The sequence below is a fragment of the Cebidichthys violaceus genome, unplaced genomic scaffold (assembly GCF_023349555.1).
Source record: "Cebidichthys violaceus isolate CVI_PGR_0920_01 unplaced genomic scaffold, fCebVio1.0.p SCAF_10, whole genome shotgun sequence".
Lineage (NCBI taxonomy): Eukaryota > Metazoa > Chordata > Actinopteri > Perciformes > Stichaeidae > Cebidichthys > Cebidichthys violaceus.
Genome location: NW_027176263.1, coordinates 535,001 through 555,000, shown reverse-complemented (window position 1 = coordinate 555,000; position 20,000 = coordinate 535,001). Strand labels below are relative to the sequence as shown.

Sequence of the window (20,000 nt, the reverse complement as noted above, 5' to 3'; positions counted from 1 at the left end):
ACTGAAGTTGAAGACTTCAAATGTATTTTTCTGTCTAAAACCCAAAGATGTTCAGTTTTTGTATAATTTGTAGTCTGTCTTTAAACGAACCTGTCTGGCTGACGCTTCCCCTTTAAGAGATCCAGGAAGTGCAGGGGAGCAAGGGGGCGGTGGCTGAGGGGGAGGGGCTTATTGAGGAAACAGGTGTGTGTGCTGACAGGGATGATGTCATTCTCTTGCTGAGTCACCTGGGAGACGGCTGCTGAGCGTAGTGTGGACAGAGACAGAGAGAGATAGAGGAGGAGGAGGCAAAGGGCTGCCTTCATCACTCCTGCTTTTCTCCCTTAGGAGGCATCGGTGTGAGGAAGCAGGCCCAGCAGGGGAGGAGGACAAGGAGGAGGAGGAGGAAGAGGGAGCATTTGAATACTGCCGTTTGTCAAGGTGAGAGAGCGATAACAGGAATGAATGAGAGAGAGAGATAGAGACACATTTACTCTTTTATCCCCTCTGTGGCTGAACCATCTCACCAAACTCCATTCTAAAATGGGCTCATTTTAACTCCTCGCTCAACTCTGTAAAGGACCGTGCTGGTGTTTTTGAATGCTTCAGCTCAATAACTAACGTTAGATACTCCATCTGTGTTTTAGTACACTACATGGTCATAAGTATCCCCTTTCCACTCACCTGCGTATGAGTGGACTGCGTATCTGCGTGTTTCTTTTCTGGTTTGGTCAAGGCCCTTACGTTCAAATGAAAGAGAATTATCATGCATAAAAATATAAGGATAATTTAAACAATAGTGAGCTTTTGGGCTCAAACTATTCGGTGATTCATATATAAGTCGATTGTCCTTTATTTCTTCTTTAGTTTTTAAGACTGAGAAGTTCAGATGGAGATCCAGCTCAGGTTCGTATGTCACGTCTGAACATCTGTTGCATGAAGAGTTTCATCCCAAACTGAACACACGGTTGTGTTTTCGTGCGTCTAACAGGAAGATGTTTTCTTTAAATTGATGGTGATATGTGTGGCGGCTCTGGTGAGGACTGAGGAGGAGGAGGAGGAACAGACGGTCATACAACAAACCGTCTGCCTCAGAGCCCAGTCTGTAATTTCTCCTGCTGCACTTTGGTTTAGTGGTCAGTTTGGCTTTGATTCATCTTCACTCCCTGTTTTTTGGGGTTGCTGCAACTCTGTGGATGAACACTCTGCTCGTTTGAGCTTTTTGTGGGAAACTGTATTCATACTGGATTATTTAAAACAGTTCCCTGCATTCATGGCTCATGACTGTACTTTTCTTTTTTCTTGTTGCTCTGACCTCCGGACCTTTAACTGCCATTATCTGTTAAGTGGCAGCCAGGCAGGTAACTGGGGGGGAAACCGTTAGCTTAGCTCAACCAGAAAAGGAACATGCCTGAATTCGCAACAGCTGTAACCATGTTCGTGCATAAATCCACACGTTCATGCGTTCACGCACACACACAACCTCACAAACACTTGTCCTTCATGCCAACTTTCAGTCTTCTAGGGTAAAAAAGTGGCTGCCAAAGGGAGGGACAACTCGTCATCTTAGATAGAAGAGTAATTCACAAAGTATTTTGGCTCATGAAGTGTCTTCTTAGTCTGATAGAAGTTAGAAGAATTCAGTTCCAACAAACAGTTTGCACTCAGCTACTTTGGACTCTGGAGAAATACGGATCTCAGCTGTCAGACAGAATTATTCATCAAACTGTCAAACCACAGTTTGTTCAACAATTCATGAATTGCATATTTAATGTTCACCAACTGCAATAAATACATAAATAAGGCCGATTCCATGACGATGATCCGGTGAAATCACTGCTATATGTAGAATTATCACATCATAATCGCAGGGTTTTGTTTTGTCAGCCGGGAAATATATCAGATGCTGATGGTATTTGATGCCACTGAACAACTCAATATTTGACTTTGTTTCATCTGTGAAATCTGATCTGCACTTTATGACATATCTTAAATGATCTTTTATGAAATCCATCCATCCAGACTCAGTTTCAAGGTGACAACAAATATGTTTGAAAGCTTTGGCAGCATTTTAGGACAGTTCAACTAGGATGGTTTTACTCTCACGTCTGAGAAACGGGCTAATCGTGGCATAAGTCTCACGGTCTGCACAGCTTTTAGCTGTAAATATGTCCTAATTTGTCACCTGTCCATTTGTCCCTTGTAAAACAACAAGAGTTGCATAGAAATGCTAAGTAGTCATTCTAAAGTTGTAAAGGTGTCAGTGTGTGACAGACAAATAGCAGAGAGAAAACAGGCGACAAATCGTCTGTACACCCACACATGCACACACACAGGCAGACACACACACACACACACACACACACACACACACACAGCCTGGGGCCGTTGTGAGTTGTGTTTGTGTGTGTGTGTGTGTGTGTTACCATCATATGACTGCGAGAGTAAACAGTGTAGCTGACATACTGGGAAATAGGAGGGTGACGTCATGCAGGAAGTGGACACAGTGAAATAAAAGCACACGCTGTAACTGTACCATATCATGCATGGTGTCACATGACAGTCCGTTTAGTGTTCAGCTGCTTCAACCAGAAAGTTGTTCTTTTGTAATGAAGCCTTTTTAATTGATTTGTGTAATCCTGCCCTTATTTTAAAAAGGTCACATGTGATGTTAAATGTGAAATTGCTTTTTGAATGCAACACAAACGTCTTAAAGAAGACTAAACATTTACTTAGTTGGCTCTTTAGCTCAAGCTCACTTTGTTGTCTGGGTGAAGTACGTCAGAGTCAACACTCTGTGTTCATACATCAGCGTGAGCTTCCATATTGTTAGCCATGTTAGTCTCTAGGGGCTGCTTTGGTTCAGACTAAAATGCCTCAATAACTATTGGATGGACTTTCATAGAATCTTTTCTACAGACATTCATGTTCCCCAGAGGATGACTCCTACTGACTTCAGTGATCCTCTTGAGTTTTCCTCTTGCACCACCACAAGGTTCAGCTTTGTGGATCCACTATTGGATGGATTGTGATGAAATGTGGTTCAGATATTCATGTTGCCCTCTGGATGAATTGTAGCAACTAGACAACGTGATTTTAATCGAGCACCATCATCAGATGAAGATTTGAATTTGTTCACTACTTTGGTTTATGACCAATTAACTAATGACATCAGACTCAGCTCTACCTTGTGTTTACTGGTAATCGTTTACAAGTGTAAGTATTTCTCCACTGTGGTATTACTACTTTTACTTGAGTAAAAGTTCTGAATATTTCTTTCACCGCTGGATCTTGTTTAAGATAATAACTTGTGCACACTAAATATTATTGTGTGCATACGATTTTTTTAAAATATCATCTTTTAGGACTTTGAGGGCAATTTAACACTCTTCATTCAAATTCTGCATGGTGAGTATTACTTTTGATACTTGCTAATGATACTTCTGTACTTTTACTAAAATAGAATTTTGAATGCAGGACATCTACATGTATATTTTATATATTAGTACTAAGGATCTGAGCACATGTACCCCTACTAGCTTTGAAACTACTTTATGTGCAAAGACTTCATGAAAAGCATCAGAAGTATGCATGGTAATATCATCATCATCATCATCATCATCATTATCATCAGTATTGTTTATTGTTTGAAACAGTCTTTGAAAACTCAGTGGGAGTAAACTGGTTCAAACAGGACGCCCCCCCCCCCCCCAGTAAACACACTCTCACACACACACACACACACACACACACACACACACACTCACACTAATGAGCAGGAAGCTGCAGCAGGTCAGCACCGTTTCCCTCTCGTCTGTTTCAGGCTTCAGAGTCTTTGTATTCAAATCACAGCATCTTTTTGTCTGCGAGCTGAATGAGACAAGTCTTCGCTCTCACTTCACTGAGCTCTTTGTTCCTCATCATGGAAGCACTGAGAGGGACAGTAACCATCAAACACAACACTGTGAGAAGAGATGGAAATGACTCATTGTTGTGTTTGGAAACACGTTGTGATAGCACAAACTGTTCATCGTCGCAAAAACAATCTCACACAGTCATCAGGAAGTGAACTAAAACGTGTTCATCTTCCTATCAAAGTACCTGAAATAACATTAACAGTAAAGGTAATATGTGTCATTTTTAGTTTATGTGCAGGTTAACAATGAACAAATGAATTTAGGTTCATATATATATATATATATATATATATATATATATATATATATATATATATATATATCTCATAAAACTCACAAGGTTGACTGAAAAATGATTTGATTGTTTGCATAATAGGATGGAGTATTTGAGATTAAAGTTGAAATACTGTAAGAAAAAGATTGCAATGTTGTGAGAGTAAAAAGAAGTAATATCACAAGTTAAAGCGGTAATTTAAAAGGAAAATTGTGATATTTCATGAATAAAGTCATATTATGATGAAAGTAAAGTTGTGTTTTTAACAGAATAAAGTCATATATCCCGAATCAAAAGATAGTTAAGATATCTATAATCTGTCAACTAAAATATGCACATAAAGTAATTTAATCATAACATGTAGCATTTCTCTTAATAGTGCTTTATTCTAATAACTATATTATCCTGTAACATTGAAATAACTATATCAAAATATTACGAATATTGTGGAAAGTATTTTTATTATTAGCACTGAGTTGTATGAACTTTTGTTTCATACTTTTTATACTTGGACTGTAGCTTTATAACATTTACTCAAGTACAGTAAGTATGAGTTTCAGATACTTTACTGAATGCTACTTCTCCGGACTGTAATTTAAGTGTAGAAGTACAAGTGTTTTTCACTTGAATACAAGTAGCTCATGAGTAAATAAAACCTGTTGTTGCATCTTTTTTCTTTTGCTTCATCATGGTGATTCAATATCTCACATTGCTCTTTCAATATAAAAGCTTGACATATTAACTTTTACCTTTTGTAGGGAAAATAACCACTTCTTTCTGCTTTAATGCAACATTTTCCTCGTCTGTGGCTGTTTTATTGCTTTGGCGCCCCACTCATCACTGTTGTCCTTGTGCTGTGACCTCCGACCTTTCACCTCCTCTATGCCGCTCGCCCTGCTCGGTCTGATCCTCTCTGGATAGAAGCTGTCAATTTAAATGTCCCGACATGGACAACAGGAAGACGGAGCTTCTCCATTTTTAATTAATTATGAAACATTTTTCAGACCGTACGTGTGACAAACAAAAGGTTTTATGAAGCAGAGAGAATAGAAACTCCTGACTACAGACTTAAAGCATGTGTCAACAGGAGGATCAGCAGTTTAGTTGAGTTGAACTTGAATTAAAAGAGTTCCCTATGACCCCCTCCAAAATAAAAGACCTTTCACTCAGGTATTCATATCCTCTCTCTGGACTCCCTCCATGTCAGACTCGGATGCATCATCTTTAATATCTAAGCTGGTTTAGAGCCTCACGTTTGTCCGGACGGCCACCAGTCTTTCAGCTCGTACACCAGCCAGCCGGTTTCTAACGCTGGATGCTGGCAGGTTAGCTGTACATGTGATGGAGGAGTGCTGATGAATGCAGTTACAATTCAATTAAATGTGAAATTGTGCAAAATGTCCTCAATTCCAGAACTTATCCTCTCTTGGAAACTTTCTGGGAATGTATCAACTCTTTGCGACTTCGCGCTCGGCGTCCATTTTCTTTCCTGACGCACTACATCTGTTGGATCGGGCTTCTCTAAAACTGCCTTTTTTGAACGTCAAGCGCATTTCTTGCATTTTGGCAAATTTAATGCACCAATTGATTTTGGAAATGTCTTTATTTATGTGAAGGAAAACCTACTATTTAGGTGACATTTCCAAATCTAATGGAATACAATGCAGTAAAAGTTCCTTTGCTACTTTCATGTTTTTATCAGTGGGGAAGGGGGGGGGGGCCTCTTGACCTTTTTTCTAGCGCCACCCTCAGGATAAACTTCACGCAGATGTTTTCAGGTATTTCCAATGAGCTCTGTTGACTTTACAAGATAACATCTGTTTACACAGATCTGCTCCCATAAACATCCAGAGCGATAAACGTCATCACATCACACTGCAGTGGAACTTCTCACCGGGGGGGGGGTTTGAAAACGGGCCAGACCTTTTCCTCTGCTGGAAACTCTGAGAGCTGCTGCTGTGCTCTTCATTTGAAAACATTATCAAGAGACATTTCAGTCAATTGAGCAATTTCACCTCATTCTGTGCAGGTTTCATTCAGAAGTGAATTAAGTTAGTGAGCCTGACAGCGTGTGACTCTGTGACAGATGGGATTTGAAACCCAAACATGCTGTAATACTCATGAAGTACAAGTATTTCTTCCATACATTGACAGCGCGTACTCTGTACAGGCAGATCCTTTCAAAACAAGCGTCCATCTGACAGTCACACGACTTTCCTTCTGTGCTACCGCTCTACAAACTGTTTACTTCTTTTTAGTTTACTTCAGTGGTGGAAAAAAAAATGTTTAGATCCTTTACTAAAGCAAAGGTACTTTTGCCATTTGAAAATACTCCTCTACAAGTAAAAGTCCTGCATTCAAAAACGTGCTCAAGTAAAAGTAAGAAAGTATTATCATCAGATTGTACTTAAGAAGGCCTAAAAATAAAAGTACTCGTTTTGCAGAATGGCCCATTTCAGAGTAATTTATATTACTGGATTTTTGCTGAGTAGCTTAATCTATAATAATGGATAATTTTTTATGACTGGATTTATATTTTGTTCTAATAATCTTAATTTTCAAAGTGACTGAAGGTGTAGTGGAGTACAAAGTACTTCTCTCTGAGTGGACTAGAAGTATAAAGTAGCATAAAATGGAAATAGTTAAGTATAAGTGCGTTGGGAAATGTAAAGAACGATTGATATAAAGGATAATAAGTAAGGCCTCTTTAGCCCCGTTCAGCCCACTTCAGCCCTGTTTTAATAGAAACCAGGTTGAGCAGTTTCCACCGGAGGAATGTTTGAGGGCTGTGGTTCAGATCTCCACCCAAACACTCCGCTCCACATAACACAAATTGCTTCTTCATGTTTTATTTCATTAAACATCAGGAATTTATTTTTAACCACATTTTGACTGCCTGCCATCTCTCGCACATTATTTCATCCTCTTGTTTATACTGTCGGCCTGTTCATGAAGCTCTGTTGCACTCCAGAGGAGATTGTGTTTGTATAAGTAGTATTAGATGTGGCAGCAGCAGTTGGTAGTTGTTATAGTGAGACACTATGATATTATGGATATATTGTTATGGATACTAAGTGTTTAGTATAAGAAACATTATCCAAGACGTACAGACAGGAAGTTGACAAATTAACAGTTGTATTGATTTGTTGCTGTTAGAGCTCTGATTAAAGTTTATTTTTTACTTTCTACGTTCACATAACAATAATAATAACAACACATTTACAATTCTGTATGGATGAAACAAACAACATAATAATTAGAACAATGCATCACAACAGCAGATGTGATGGAGCAGAAACAATTGACTTTTACAAACCAGAATAATTCAGGAAGGAGGAAGAAAAAGACTTCACAGTGATGACAAGACTCTGGGAGGTCACTGCGTCTGGCTGTAGTTTTTCAAGATAAACATGTAACTCCACCTTAAAACTGTGTTTCTTTACATTTCTGTCCGGATTAAATAAACGAGAAACAACACGTTCATCAGTGAGCATTAGAGGTGTTTGTAGGAGTATCTTTGAACTTAGGACAGAGCTAGGCTAGCTGTTTCCCCCTGCTTCCAGTCTTTATGCTAAGCTAAGCTAACAACGTCCCACAGCAATGGTCCCCTAATCTTTAACGAAAGTAGTCATTCAATCAGTGACATGAATCAATTTATTCATGTGGTTCCATAAGTGTATTTGCAGTCGCTCATGAATGAATATTGGTCATACAGTTTGTAGATTTACTTCTGGTGGAAGTAGTAGTAGTAGTAGTAGTAGTAGTAGTAGTAGTAGTAGTAGTAATACTATGATGTAGACATCTTTGAATAGCTTTTGAAGTAAAGTATTAATATGTTAGAATCAAATATTTATCTGAGAGTTTACCTGCTAATGAATAATGAAGCACACTATAGTGAATTGTTATACAGTGTGTGTATCAGTCTTTTGGTTTATTTTAAGAAACATGTTTATGAACATTATTAGGACCCTATGCAGTGTTTGTGTTTTGGCAGGATGCGATGAGCTGGCACATATTGATCCTGACATTTCCCCCCTGTGTTTCTAATGCGAACAATACCGTGATCAATAGTCACACACACACACACACACACACACACACACACACACACAGAGACACACACACACACACACACACACACACACACACACACACACACAAACTGCTGTTGAAGCACAACTTCAGCTCAGTTTAACTCTTGGGTGATTTTATTTTAAACTCCAAACTCCAGTGATTATCCATTAGTTGTCTGATGATTCAATATTTCTTCATCCGCTCACATAAACATGACATTAACTAAAGGCCTCTTAAATTGCTGAGTTCGCTGCCAAAGTTTTATCTGAAACGAGGCTTAAAGATATGTTTGGATAATAAACACAAGGGTAAAAAGAACATTCTGACATTTTTTGAAATCTGGTTCTCTATTCTTGTTCTGTGATACATATGGTTCCAGCTTCACACATATTAAGATGTTTTGTTTTTTCCTCTTTTAATAATTGTAATATGTGCTATTTGGACTATTGGTTGGACAAAACAAACATGGTGAAGGTGTCACTTTGGGCTCTGGGTAATTGTGACATTTCTCACTGTTTCCACTATTTGTACAAACCAAACAATCAATCGATTAATTAATGGAGAAAATAATAAGAGCAATCATTAGTTAAAAATGAGCTCCACCTCAACCGACTACTACTACACTAAAATCCTGCTTTTAAATGAATGCACGAGTAAACATAAACTAACAATATAATATATAATAGTACAACAGTCACAGGGAACATGTTATACTATCAATACTTTAACTAAATTTCCCTGACGCACACACTCAAGCTCACGTGTTGACACAGACGCACGCGCTCGTGCACGCGCACAGTGCTGCAGGTAGTAACCCCTCCCCCTCCGTGCTGCCGCTTTAAACACAATAACCACCGCTTCTTCTCCGAGGAGCCGTGGACCAACTTGTCCTCAGGTCAACCGGGATTTCTGTCTCTCCTCCGGTTTGCACGCTGCAGGTGAGCCGCTGTCAGACGTCCATGTTGCTGTTTATTCTGTCTGCGTGTCTGTGGATTTGAACGTAGCAGCCGAGTACTCTCATTCAACCGGCGTTAGCGTAACGTAAACCGGGTTACAAACGCGGCTCGGTACTGCTCGACGCGCTATATAACGTGCCGCAAAACATCCAGCCGGATAGCGGTGTTTAGTGCTTTTTTTTTCTTTTCAGTTGAATTGCGGTTTAAAAGCAGCAGTGATGCTGTTCTGCACCTCATTGTTCTCCGTGAAGTTTGATGGAAGTGATGTAATGTTAGAGCTACGATGCCTCTCTCTCTCTCTCTCTCTCTCTCTCTCTCTCTCTCTCTCTCTCTCTCTCTGTGTGTGTGTGTGTGTGTGTGTGTGTGTGTGTGTGTGTGTGTGTGTGTGTGTGTGTGTGTGTGTGCGCGTGTGTGCGTGTGCGGGGAGCACTGCACCGGACTCCGGGTTAAAAAAGACCCATTTTAAACGCTACATCGCTGTTCAGCAACATATGACGAGCAGATCATTTGGTCTTGTGTGTGCATAGTTTTGTTTGAATGCAAACTCAGCTGCTGGTGTTCTTTATTATCACTGTTTTGGAAGAAGGAGATTTACTTGCAGGAATAGCGGCCGAGGAGGTTTTTTAAAGTATTTTCTTTGTGTATAAGTGCTGTTGATGTTGATCCCGATTTTTGAAGATTTTGTTCATGAAGGTCTCTAAAAGTAACCGATTTCTATAATCTTCGGCGAGGTAGCGGTTACATATAAGAAAACCTAAAAGTAGTAATAATAATAATAATAACTTTATTTTTTATAAAAACAGAGTTTTACAAAGTGCTTTGACAGACAAAGCAGCAAAAACAAGGCTCTAATAACAACAGAAAGCTCAGCTAGACAGTCCATACGATAACAATAAACTAATACAAAAATATATAGACAGTATTTGTGTGTGTGTGTGTGTGTGTGTGTGTGTGTGTGTGTGTGTGTGTGTATGTATATATATATATATATATATATATATATATATATATATATTATAATTATATATGTATATTATATATTTTAGTAAAATCAACAAATAATAAATAAAACGTTGACAACATCACGTAAAAGCCAGTCTGTACAAATGTGTTTTAAGAAGTGATTTAAAAGTGTTCACTTTGTGACTGGAGTTTGGTGTGGTGGTTGAATGGGAGAGTTTTAACTGGGCAAGATGCTTTGGAATCGGCTTTTTGGCATTCCTGTGTGGAGACTCAACTCTCCCGTGGTTGAGACTCCGACTTGGTTACCAGTAATTGTTAGTTCTAGTGTTTCAAGATGAATCATCCGTGTATGATTGGGTTTCAATGACTAAAACAGCTGATCGACTGTTTAAACAGAGTAAAACAACCTGTAGGGCTGGTTGGAGGAGCTCTAGTGGTCTGCTTTTTAAATGAATGAATCACAGTGATGCATCACCTCTCAGGGACATTTGGACTGGAAGATAAGAGTTTTTCAGTGAGTTGTGGTTTCTCTATGAGTGCAGCCACTGGGCTTTAAATTAAAGGCACATTATTCAGCAGTGTTCATGGGAAAATAATGTGTTGAAAGAACAGGAGGAGGAGCTCCTCCCAGTCTGGATGATTTACTGGTTATTCACTCAGCTACTGGAAGCTGCTGCTGCTGGGAGGAGGAATGTGGGGAGTGAAAATTAGAACAATACATTCACAACAGGGGATGTGATCAAGGGGGGAAACTACAGAGAGGGTCTTGGCTTTTACAAAACTGGAAAAAAGTTTGAATTTAAGAGGAAGGGGAATCTCAAAATTCCCAATTTTGAAATTAAGTCATTGCAGCTCCATCCGTCTGTGTTTGAAGTCTGTTTATTGGCTACTGTATGATGACGATTCACCCCATTTACGCCTTGTATTCCAATATCAGTGGTGGAAGAAATACTCGGATTCTTTTACTTAAGTAAAAGTATATCATAGTCTGACAATGCTTCCTTACAATTAAAAATTGTTTCAGTGTTATCGTAGGATATTAAATTCTTCATTTTCTTTCACTAAGAAATACACGTAAAGGCATTTTAATGCAGTTTGTCAATGCAGAGACAACTTTAGATGTTATATACTAATGGGTAGTACTGCATTATATCACGTAGCCAAAGCATGTTGTATGTAAGATCCTAATCGGCAAAGTAACTTAAGTTATAGGATAAATGTAGTGAAGTAAAAAGTACAATAATACCCCTTGAGATATAGTAGAGTAGAGGTAGAAAGTTACATAAAATGGAAATACTCAAGGAAAGGGCAAGTACCTCATAATTTCTTGAGTAAAAGTACTTGATATGTTATTTGAATAATATCATGGGTCTTTCTATGTACATCTGGTGTTAAAATCTGTTCTTTTTTATATGGAAATTGACCCTTCACATGCCAGAAAGCGGGGAGCCAGCCAACTGATCCGCTCATCTTCTGTAACGAGTGCAACGTTGCCGTGGTGGGATCATCACGCTAACGTTAGCTTTCAGCCTGAATCAGAGTTCATTGTGTTGGTGCAGAAAGACCAGCCCGTATCTTGTTATGAACCAGCCACAGTCACTGCTCACCACAGCTCAAGTGTCCTTGACTGAGTCAAGACGTCGGCTTGTCTGAGAGTCTCGGAAGGACGCGACAAGCAGCTAATTCCTCCTTTCACTGGGTAGAATTAAGTGATTGAAGTGCTCCACATTCCCAAATTCTCTTGAGTTATTTTGGTGCGGTTGCAGCTGTGAAGGACGGCTGTATATTCATGAGCTCTCCTTTTTAGTCATTAGGCCCCAAATCTTCCTCCTAGACTGACTGCCAACGAGGTCAGCGGCTAAAAGAGCTTCGGTTCCTGCGCCTGGAAAGCTTCTTAGAAAACATTTTACTTCCGGGATTCTCTCAAGAGTTCCAGAAGAAATATATTTGATTTAATTTATATTGAGGAAACAAAAAATCAAGAAGGTTTTTATCTTTTAAATGCATGTCTGTGTCATGGCTGCAAAGAAAATAAGGTTAAATGGCGTTTCCTCTTCCTCCTCCATCCTCCTCTCTACCTTTTTCCTTCTGGGATTATCCACCATCACCTCCTACTGTTGAGCGTTTTCTCCCTCCATCTCCATCACACACACTTCTTTTTTTTTTTCTTTTTTTTTTTTTTTAGAACTATTAAACAGATGTTTGCTGGAGAGTGCTGATGGTCCTGCAGAATACCTAAAATCCTCAATATTATAATAATCAAGCACCTGAAATGATTAGTCGATCGATAGAAAATGTTTTTTAAGAAATAATGCCAAACATTAGAGTTTGCTGCTTTTCATGGTTTTATGTTGCACTGAATTGATCATTTTTGCGTTTTGGTCTAGTAATGGGGTTCTTCCCTAACTGTCGAGTCACTGCAGCTCTGATGCGTTTACTGGCTTCGTTGCGTTTTGTAAATTTCACTGATGTTGAACAGTGAATCTGAACAGCAGCTTGGTGAAAATGAGTCTGAAAACGATTGAAATCTGGCATCTGTGAACTCACCTGACAGGACAGTCTGAATCAGATCAATACTCTGTCTGTCTGTCTGTCTGTCTGCTGCCAGGCCCTTTATCTCTGTTTCACCGTGTCTCCATCCCTGCTGGCTTCATCCCAGTGTTCCCAGTAGCATCAGGTCTCCTGGTAGTTCTCCTGTCAGCCCTTCAGAGTGGCTGCATGGAGCTGGATCTGAGCCAGCCTGGCGAATTAGAGGTGATTATAGCACTGTGTGTGTGTGTGTGTGTGTGTGTGTGTGTGTGTGTGTGTGTGTGTGTGTGTGTGTGTGTGTGTGTGGCTGTAAAGCCTCTGCGACAGACTGGTATTTTGTTATATAACCAATTTTACACCAAAGCGGTCTCAGTGCTCACCAGGAGAGGAAGCGACCTCTAATCAGCTGAAGTAATCCTGACTCTCTGATTGGTTCGTCTGCTGTCCAGGTCCCATTTCACGCCATATATGTCAGAAAACGATTAATCAAGAGAATTATTGCAAGATTAATCAATATTGAAAATAATAGTTGCAACCTTTTTAAAGCTAGGGTTGGTATTGTATTTTAGAAACACTTTTGTTATATTTGTTGAAATTCTCTTTAGATCCCGACAATAAATAAAATGCTCTGGGGAAGAAAAAAAAAGACAAAAAGTAGTGTTGCCGACTTGGCGTCTTTCTCACTAGATTTAGCGACTTCTGGAGCTAGTGCTGCTAGCTACAAGGTACACATTGAGTAAAATGTATGACATTGCCCAAAAAAATGTGTGTGTGAGATTAGCCTCTCTATTCCCACATATCAAGATTGTTGTGAACCGGTTTGTTTGCTGTTTATTTTAGGTGTAATGAAGAAGTGGGTTAGATTTTTCCACCGAGACTCCCTCCACGTTCGTGAATTTGAAGCGGTGTGCTGTGCTTCGCTGTTATTTGAATCTTCATTTCCCCCTCCCATTGAGCCTCAATGTACATAGTAGAGGAGCTAGATTTTAGTAGCCTATAGCACTGAGATTGCCTTGAGTCTTGTCCCACCGTACGCCTGCATCGTTGAGGTTTTTGAGCTTTGTATTTCCTTAAATATATGAATTCCTTAACTGTAAATATCCCAAAAAAGTCCACATTTTCTAATCCATGTCTATTTCAAATCCTGAAATAATGGCAAGGTTGACCGTCTCTCAATGTCTCTTTTAATCTGAAAACGAAATTCTTGTAATTTTTGTATTTTCCTTTCCATTTACCTCAATTCTATTGGAGACGGATATCTCCTATCATGGACAAATATAACTTAAACTACCGGCGAGGACAGATACTCCAATTAGGGTGAAATGACCCGTTTTAAAAAAAGATGAATAAGCTTCTCTTCTCATTTCCTGAAAAGTATTTAATACAGATTTTAGTTTTATTAGCAGGAAGCAGAGATTTGAGTCCAGTCATGTTAGTGTTCCATCTCGGTTATTTAGTGTGAACGTCACCAGGGTTTTATTACGGTCTATTCCTCTAATCCTCCTGGCTCCATAAGCCCCTAAAGGCCTCTCGCTTAGTCTTAATTTTACACTTCTTTCCTTCTTTAATTAACATTTCACTGGTGTTGACTCGACCTTGGGACCCTGATGTGTTTCCATAGGATATAAAAAGCTGGAATCATTCAGGAGAACGACGTGGTTCCACCTCACCGCTGTGATGGCAGCTGGAAAATGACTTCATGGTTCATAAACGTCATCGAGACCTTTCTGTCTCGAAAAAAGTTTCTCTCAAGACTTTTCACACACGTTTCTCAAACTCTAACAAAAATAACTGTTTTTCTTTTGAGTTGAGGAACAGATGAATACAGAGCTGGATGTTTCCTCCACGTGACGATGTGTAAAGATGATATTTTCACCAACGACACGGAACAAACTCATCATTCTTGCCTTCAAAATAATCAACAGATTAATCGTTAATGTAAATTATTTCAATTTGCGCTCGCTGGAGCCAGTACGTTTTGGTTGAAAAATGATTTGAAAGATTCATCAAATATGGAAATAATAAATAATTTTCATTTGTTGACTGATCGTCTTCGTTGGTTTATTTATCAAGGGAACATGTGCTTCATAAGCTTGGTCTTGGTCTCGGATAGTTCCCACTTCCTGTTGATGGCTTCTGCGTCTTGCTCTAGAAGGCTTTTTGATCTGTTGTTGTTGTTGTTGTTGTTGTTGTTGTTGTCGTCATCATCGCACAGAGAATAAATTAACAAAAATCAAGATATACGCGTTAAAATTTGAACACTCAGATTCTACTTTGAACTGATGACCGGCTGCAATTAACAAAATGAATGTTGTTAATGGAGGAGTGAGGGACATAAATACAGATAGACTTTAACACACACACACACACACACACACACACACACACACACACACACACACACACACAGACAGTCTAATCCGGTGCAGACAGACAGAGTCTGATCAGGCTAATCCCTCCTCACCTCCCTCTGCTCTGACCGGCAGTTTACCTCTCTCACACACTAACTACAGTACACACACACACACACACACACACACACACACACACACACACACATACTTTCCCGCCTCTCTCACTCTGTGTTGATTCATTTATGAACGTACTTATGTATTTACCGCAGAACTAAAATGAGGTAAAATCCCAGAGTTGGACTTAGACAGTCTCTTTAAGACTTTCACACTTTTCTCAGACTTTTTTTGCAGAGCAGCATGTCTCAAATCTTTTGAAATGTGTGTTCATGCATGTATTTCACGTTATTTAATTTGCACACTGAGTTATTCTGATGGTTCGAACGATTGGGATGTAAACATCAGGACTTTAGCACAAATGTTACTGCTCTGCTGTCGGTAGGCTTTAAATGCCTGGATCCTCTGAGCCATAAAGATAAAGTGTGTGTGTGTGTGTGTGTGTGTGTGTGTGTGTGTGTGTGTGTGTGTGTGTGTGTGTGTGTGTGTGTGTGTGTGTGTGTGTGTGTGTGTGTGTGTGTGTGTGTGTGTGTGGTCCTGTCAGCTGATCCCTCTTGCTGTAAACAAACACTCCTTGGAGTGACACATCCCTGATCTCACACACATACATGTTCAGAAGTACATTACGTGTCTTTTATGCTGCATGTGCTACTTATGAAGTTCTTTTTCAAATGTTGTTTATTTGCACTTTTTACAATTCTTTAAAATGTCTATTTGCATAGACACGTTTGTATCATTTCTTTATTATTCCCCTGCAGCTCTGACAGATGTTACTGTATAGATTTGCATTGTTAAAATCTCTCTGTGTTTACATTCATTCAATGTGTGTGTTTTGTGTTACTTGGCACAAAAAAGGCTTGAAGTCTTTGGCAGCACAAGTAGACAGTCAGGACAATAAACCACTGAGGGAGAGAAAGCAAGGTATAGACGAGATGAGATGAGAGAGAGACAAAGAAAAGGCTGTGAATGCCTCCGTCTGTTATTGTGACTGCAGTGTGAAGAAGAGGAGGGGGAGGAAGATGGTTTCCTCTGTCTGTAGAAGTCGTACATTGTCTCAATATAAAGTCTTAAAGGAGATTTAAAGGCTTTGAATCCAGTTAGGTCTGTTTTTTTACAGAGTAATATTGGGTCAATGTCTGCATTACTGAACACGCATTGTTCTTCACTTTTATGGTTTCACAGTATTCATCAGCATGCAGCTTACCCAACAGCTTTGTTTTTATTTTAGTGTCTGATGCTATCCCCAGGTAGAGATGCAAAGCCCTCACATAATGGCCAAATATAATACGTCTGCTTCTGATCGCTTTGTATGTCGGGATCAGAAGTCTTTAACACAAATTCTGCAGTTTCTTGAAGTATTGAATTCAGAAGTCAAAAGCCTTTAAGACATTCTTGGATCTTTTTATGGTCTGCCGTAGACATCAAATACAACTTCTGTCTGTTAGCCAGGAAGCTCAGCTCCTCATAAACACATCTGACGTCTTTTGTGGTGATTTTAATGTCATTGTGGGGATTTTGTGTCCTTTTTAACGTAGCTGTTTGACTTGCAAAACAATAAATATTGACTCATTATTTTACAAGGAATTATTGTTGTAAACAATTGGGAAGTACTGATCAACCATGATCATCTTCTGTCATTGTTAGATCGTTAGGATGGTGAAAAAGACATCAAATAGTTTTCTATGCGGTATTATAAAGCTCTTAAAATATATATTAGGTAATTACTGCAGAAACTGATTGTGTGAAATAAACAGCATCAGTAAAACAGTCCCTGAGCTGTGATGACGGTCTAACAGAGTCTGGATGTTGTTTTCTTTCTAATGCAGATCCGTCCTCGGTTGTCGCACCTGCAACACTCGGACTCGGAGAGGGATGAGTCCTTGAAAGTGTGAAGAAGAAGAAGAAGAAGACTGTAGGAAGTATTTATAAAACCTTTTGGAATTTATGGACCTGAAACCTGAGATACAGAACTGGATATCCTTGGAAGTTTTTCAATATTTTAGTGCAATTCTTTGGAATTAAGAAATGCAGAAGGTAGAGATTAGTTCAAGTTAAGGAACATTACACCCTTCAACTAAATCTTTTACCGAGGACTTTATTTGCATTCTTCTCTTTTGGAGCAGAATTACTTCTTTTTTTTTTTTCTCCCGCTCAAACTTTTTTTGCGGTTTATTCGTCTCTTGTCCGTTCTGTTGTTGGGAGTCTTCATCGTATATTTTCAATTTCATCCTCCCGTCCGCCGGAGGAAATGGCTCTGTCTCCCTCCACACGAGAACGGAAGATAGGAAGCTGACTCCTGCTAGGAGCGAGGCCGAGGGACGAAGAAGGAGAGCAAAAAGAGGAGAGGGCGGGAAAAATGTCGTGGAAGAGGAACTACTTTGCGTCAGGTGGCGGAGGCGGCGGCGGCGCTGGCGGCAGCAATGGTGGTGTTGGGATGCAGGGGATGTTGACGCCTCGCACCATGACGTCCATCGCTCCCAGTAAAGGGCTGAGCAACGAGCCGGGACAGAACAGCTGCTTCCTGAACAGCGCCCTGCAGGTACACTCGCACTTTCTGTCATTTCCTTCTCTCACGACTTCCCTCTTTCACGCACATACATGCATCTCTCTCTCTCTCTCTGACCGGTTGACCCGTGTTGAGTGAACACGTGTACTGACCGCTGACAGGAAGTTCAGTGTACCTGTTGTAGAGCAGACATGCTGACTTTCCCTCCCTGCCTCTCTTGACAAGTCTTTTGGTCTGTAACACAGTTTCGTCTGAGCCCCAGGTGATGTCTTCAGTTGTCTTATTCTGTCTAAAACCCAGAGATTCAGTTTAGAGCTGAAACGATCAACAGAAAATGAATCGGCAACTATTTCAATACTCAATTAAATATCTAATTGATCAAGTAAAAATGTCTAAGACATCACCTTGGACTGGAAACTGTGACAGACATTTTCATTATTTTCTGACATAAATGAGACAAAATTATAACGAATTAATTGGGAAAAAATAGCATGCAGATTAAATGTGCAGGGGTTACGATCCGTGCTGAGGTTAGCGCAACAAGCGGATTGGCATCCTAGTCGGTCACGCTATGGGGAGAGCAAATGGCGGAGCCATAAGACCCGCCTCCAGGTTCCTGTTCAGCAACGGAGATGGAGAGTTGTGTATTACACATGAACAGTGTGTCGGCGTTACACCACAATTGTAGGGGATGTGAATGGAAATGCATCAAACGTGTGTTTTCAGTTTTATAGCCTATTGTGACTGGTTTCCTTTTGGGAAAGTATTAGCTCAGAGTAATACAGAAGTGTTTGAAATGTTGCTTGAATTATGATAATGGCCTGACTCGTTTACCTAAGTTGACAACAGCCAAAATCCTCCCATCAGTCCACAGCAAGAGGAGTTAGTGTCTGTTCAAAATACATGAACAAACAGATTGTTATGCGCTTGTTTCACAGAGCTGCTCCCGCGGCTGCAGACTCTTGATGACTGCAGTATCTGTGTAAAGGAGCTTCTATGTGCGTCAGTATTGCTCTGCAAAAATACTTTGACCGAATGCATCCAACGTAGATGCTGACAGACGGCTGAGCTCCACCGCCGTGCCTTTGAGCCGATCGGTCGCCGCTGTGGTTGGTAAACAGCAGCCAGACCAGACGACTGCGACATCCGCATAACAACCAGTTTGATAATCTCCTCCATGCGTATGTGAGCCTGTAATGAGCCTCCTCCAGGAGCCTGTAACACCTCCCAGAATGCACATCACACTTATTTATGACTCAGCTTTTTAAATAGGAGGTTGAGGAGGAGGTGTGTTGTGTGCCTCGGCAATTAGAGCTGAGACGGTGTGAGAGCAGTAATTATTGGTTTTTAAACGGAGGCTGACTCATTAACCCTGCAGGGTGGGGCTGCTGCTGAAATGACAGACTCGGCTGAAGGGGAAACACTCATTACATGGTTTAAGTGAAGCTCAGCAGCAATATTACACACGGTCAGAGGTCACCACACACAGACGCCACAGTGTCACCTGTCATCAGTAGAAACCCTTAATCTGTATGAAGTTGTAATCCTTAAATGGGAACTGAATTTCCACCTCGCTGATATCTTCAGGTGTTGGGGAGAACTACTGCACATGTTTTAAAAAGTAGCATAAAGCCTTGTGAAGTCAGATGAATGTCCCGTTGCATTGTGGGTTATGTAGGCGCCAGGTTTTGACGAGGAGGAAGGATGTGTGGAATGAAAAAGGACGACATCTCTGGTCCTGCTGTATTGATTGTTATGTGCCACGTGAGTTTGACGGAATTTTAAACGTACCTTGTTTCCTGTGACTGCTTCACAATAAAGGCCTCCCTGTGTTTCAGCTGAAGTGTTTGAATGTGAAGCAGCAGCAGCAGCAGCACCAGCAGGACGTGTTTTGTTGGCATGAGCAGAAACTTAATCCAGCTCAGATTCGGCTGCAGGAGAGTAAACGGGGCTGCTGATATCAATCAGATCAAATTACTAACACTTGCACTGGATTACAAGATGCATTGTTTTTGGTCAATGTGTTTTAAATACACATAAAACCATTAGAGAGGTAATTCTACTACATTGATTGGCTTTTGCAAAAAAAAAAAAACAGTGCATTCTAATGTTTCACCTACACACATGCCTGACAAACTTCTCACTAACAGATTAAAGCATGAACATAAATTAAACTTACAGCCAAACAACTTCCTTCACTCTGCCCTTCCTCAGGTCCTGAGCAATACACCCGCCAAATGTGATCGGATGAACGCCTGTCGATAGTTGATGATCATTATGTCCCGTAGATCTCTCGTCTCTTTCGTTATCTGTTCCCTGAAGCGTGCGACGGAG

General features: G+C 40.2%; 1 protein-coding gene across 6 annotated transcripts in view; it reads left to right on the top strand.

Moving 5' to 3' along the window:
- usp54a (ubiquitin specific peptidase 54a) overlaps window positions 1-20,000 on the top strand; it is a 48,063-nt gene that overhangs the window by 4,132 nt on the left and 23,931 nt on the right. For 3 of the 6 annotated variants that reach the window (XM_068719402.1, XM_068719428.1, XM_068719436.1), the window contains exons 1-2: window positions 229-420; window positions 16,987-17,699. In XM_068719402.1, the coding sequence (XP_068575503.1) occupies window positions 17,517-17,699 (183 nt within the window). In that variant the 5' untranslated portion in view covers window positions 229-420; window positions 16,987-17,516. Of the gene's footprint in view, window positions 1-228; window positions 421-9,040; window positions 9,183-16,986; window positions 17,700-20,000 lie in introns of those variants that run through there. The other 3 variants (XM_068719375.1, XM_068719385.1, XM_068719393.1) reach the window with 3 other exon arrangements.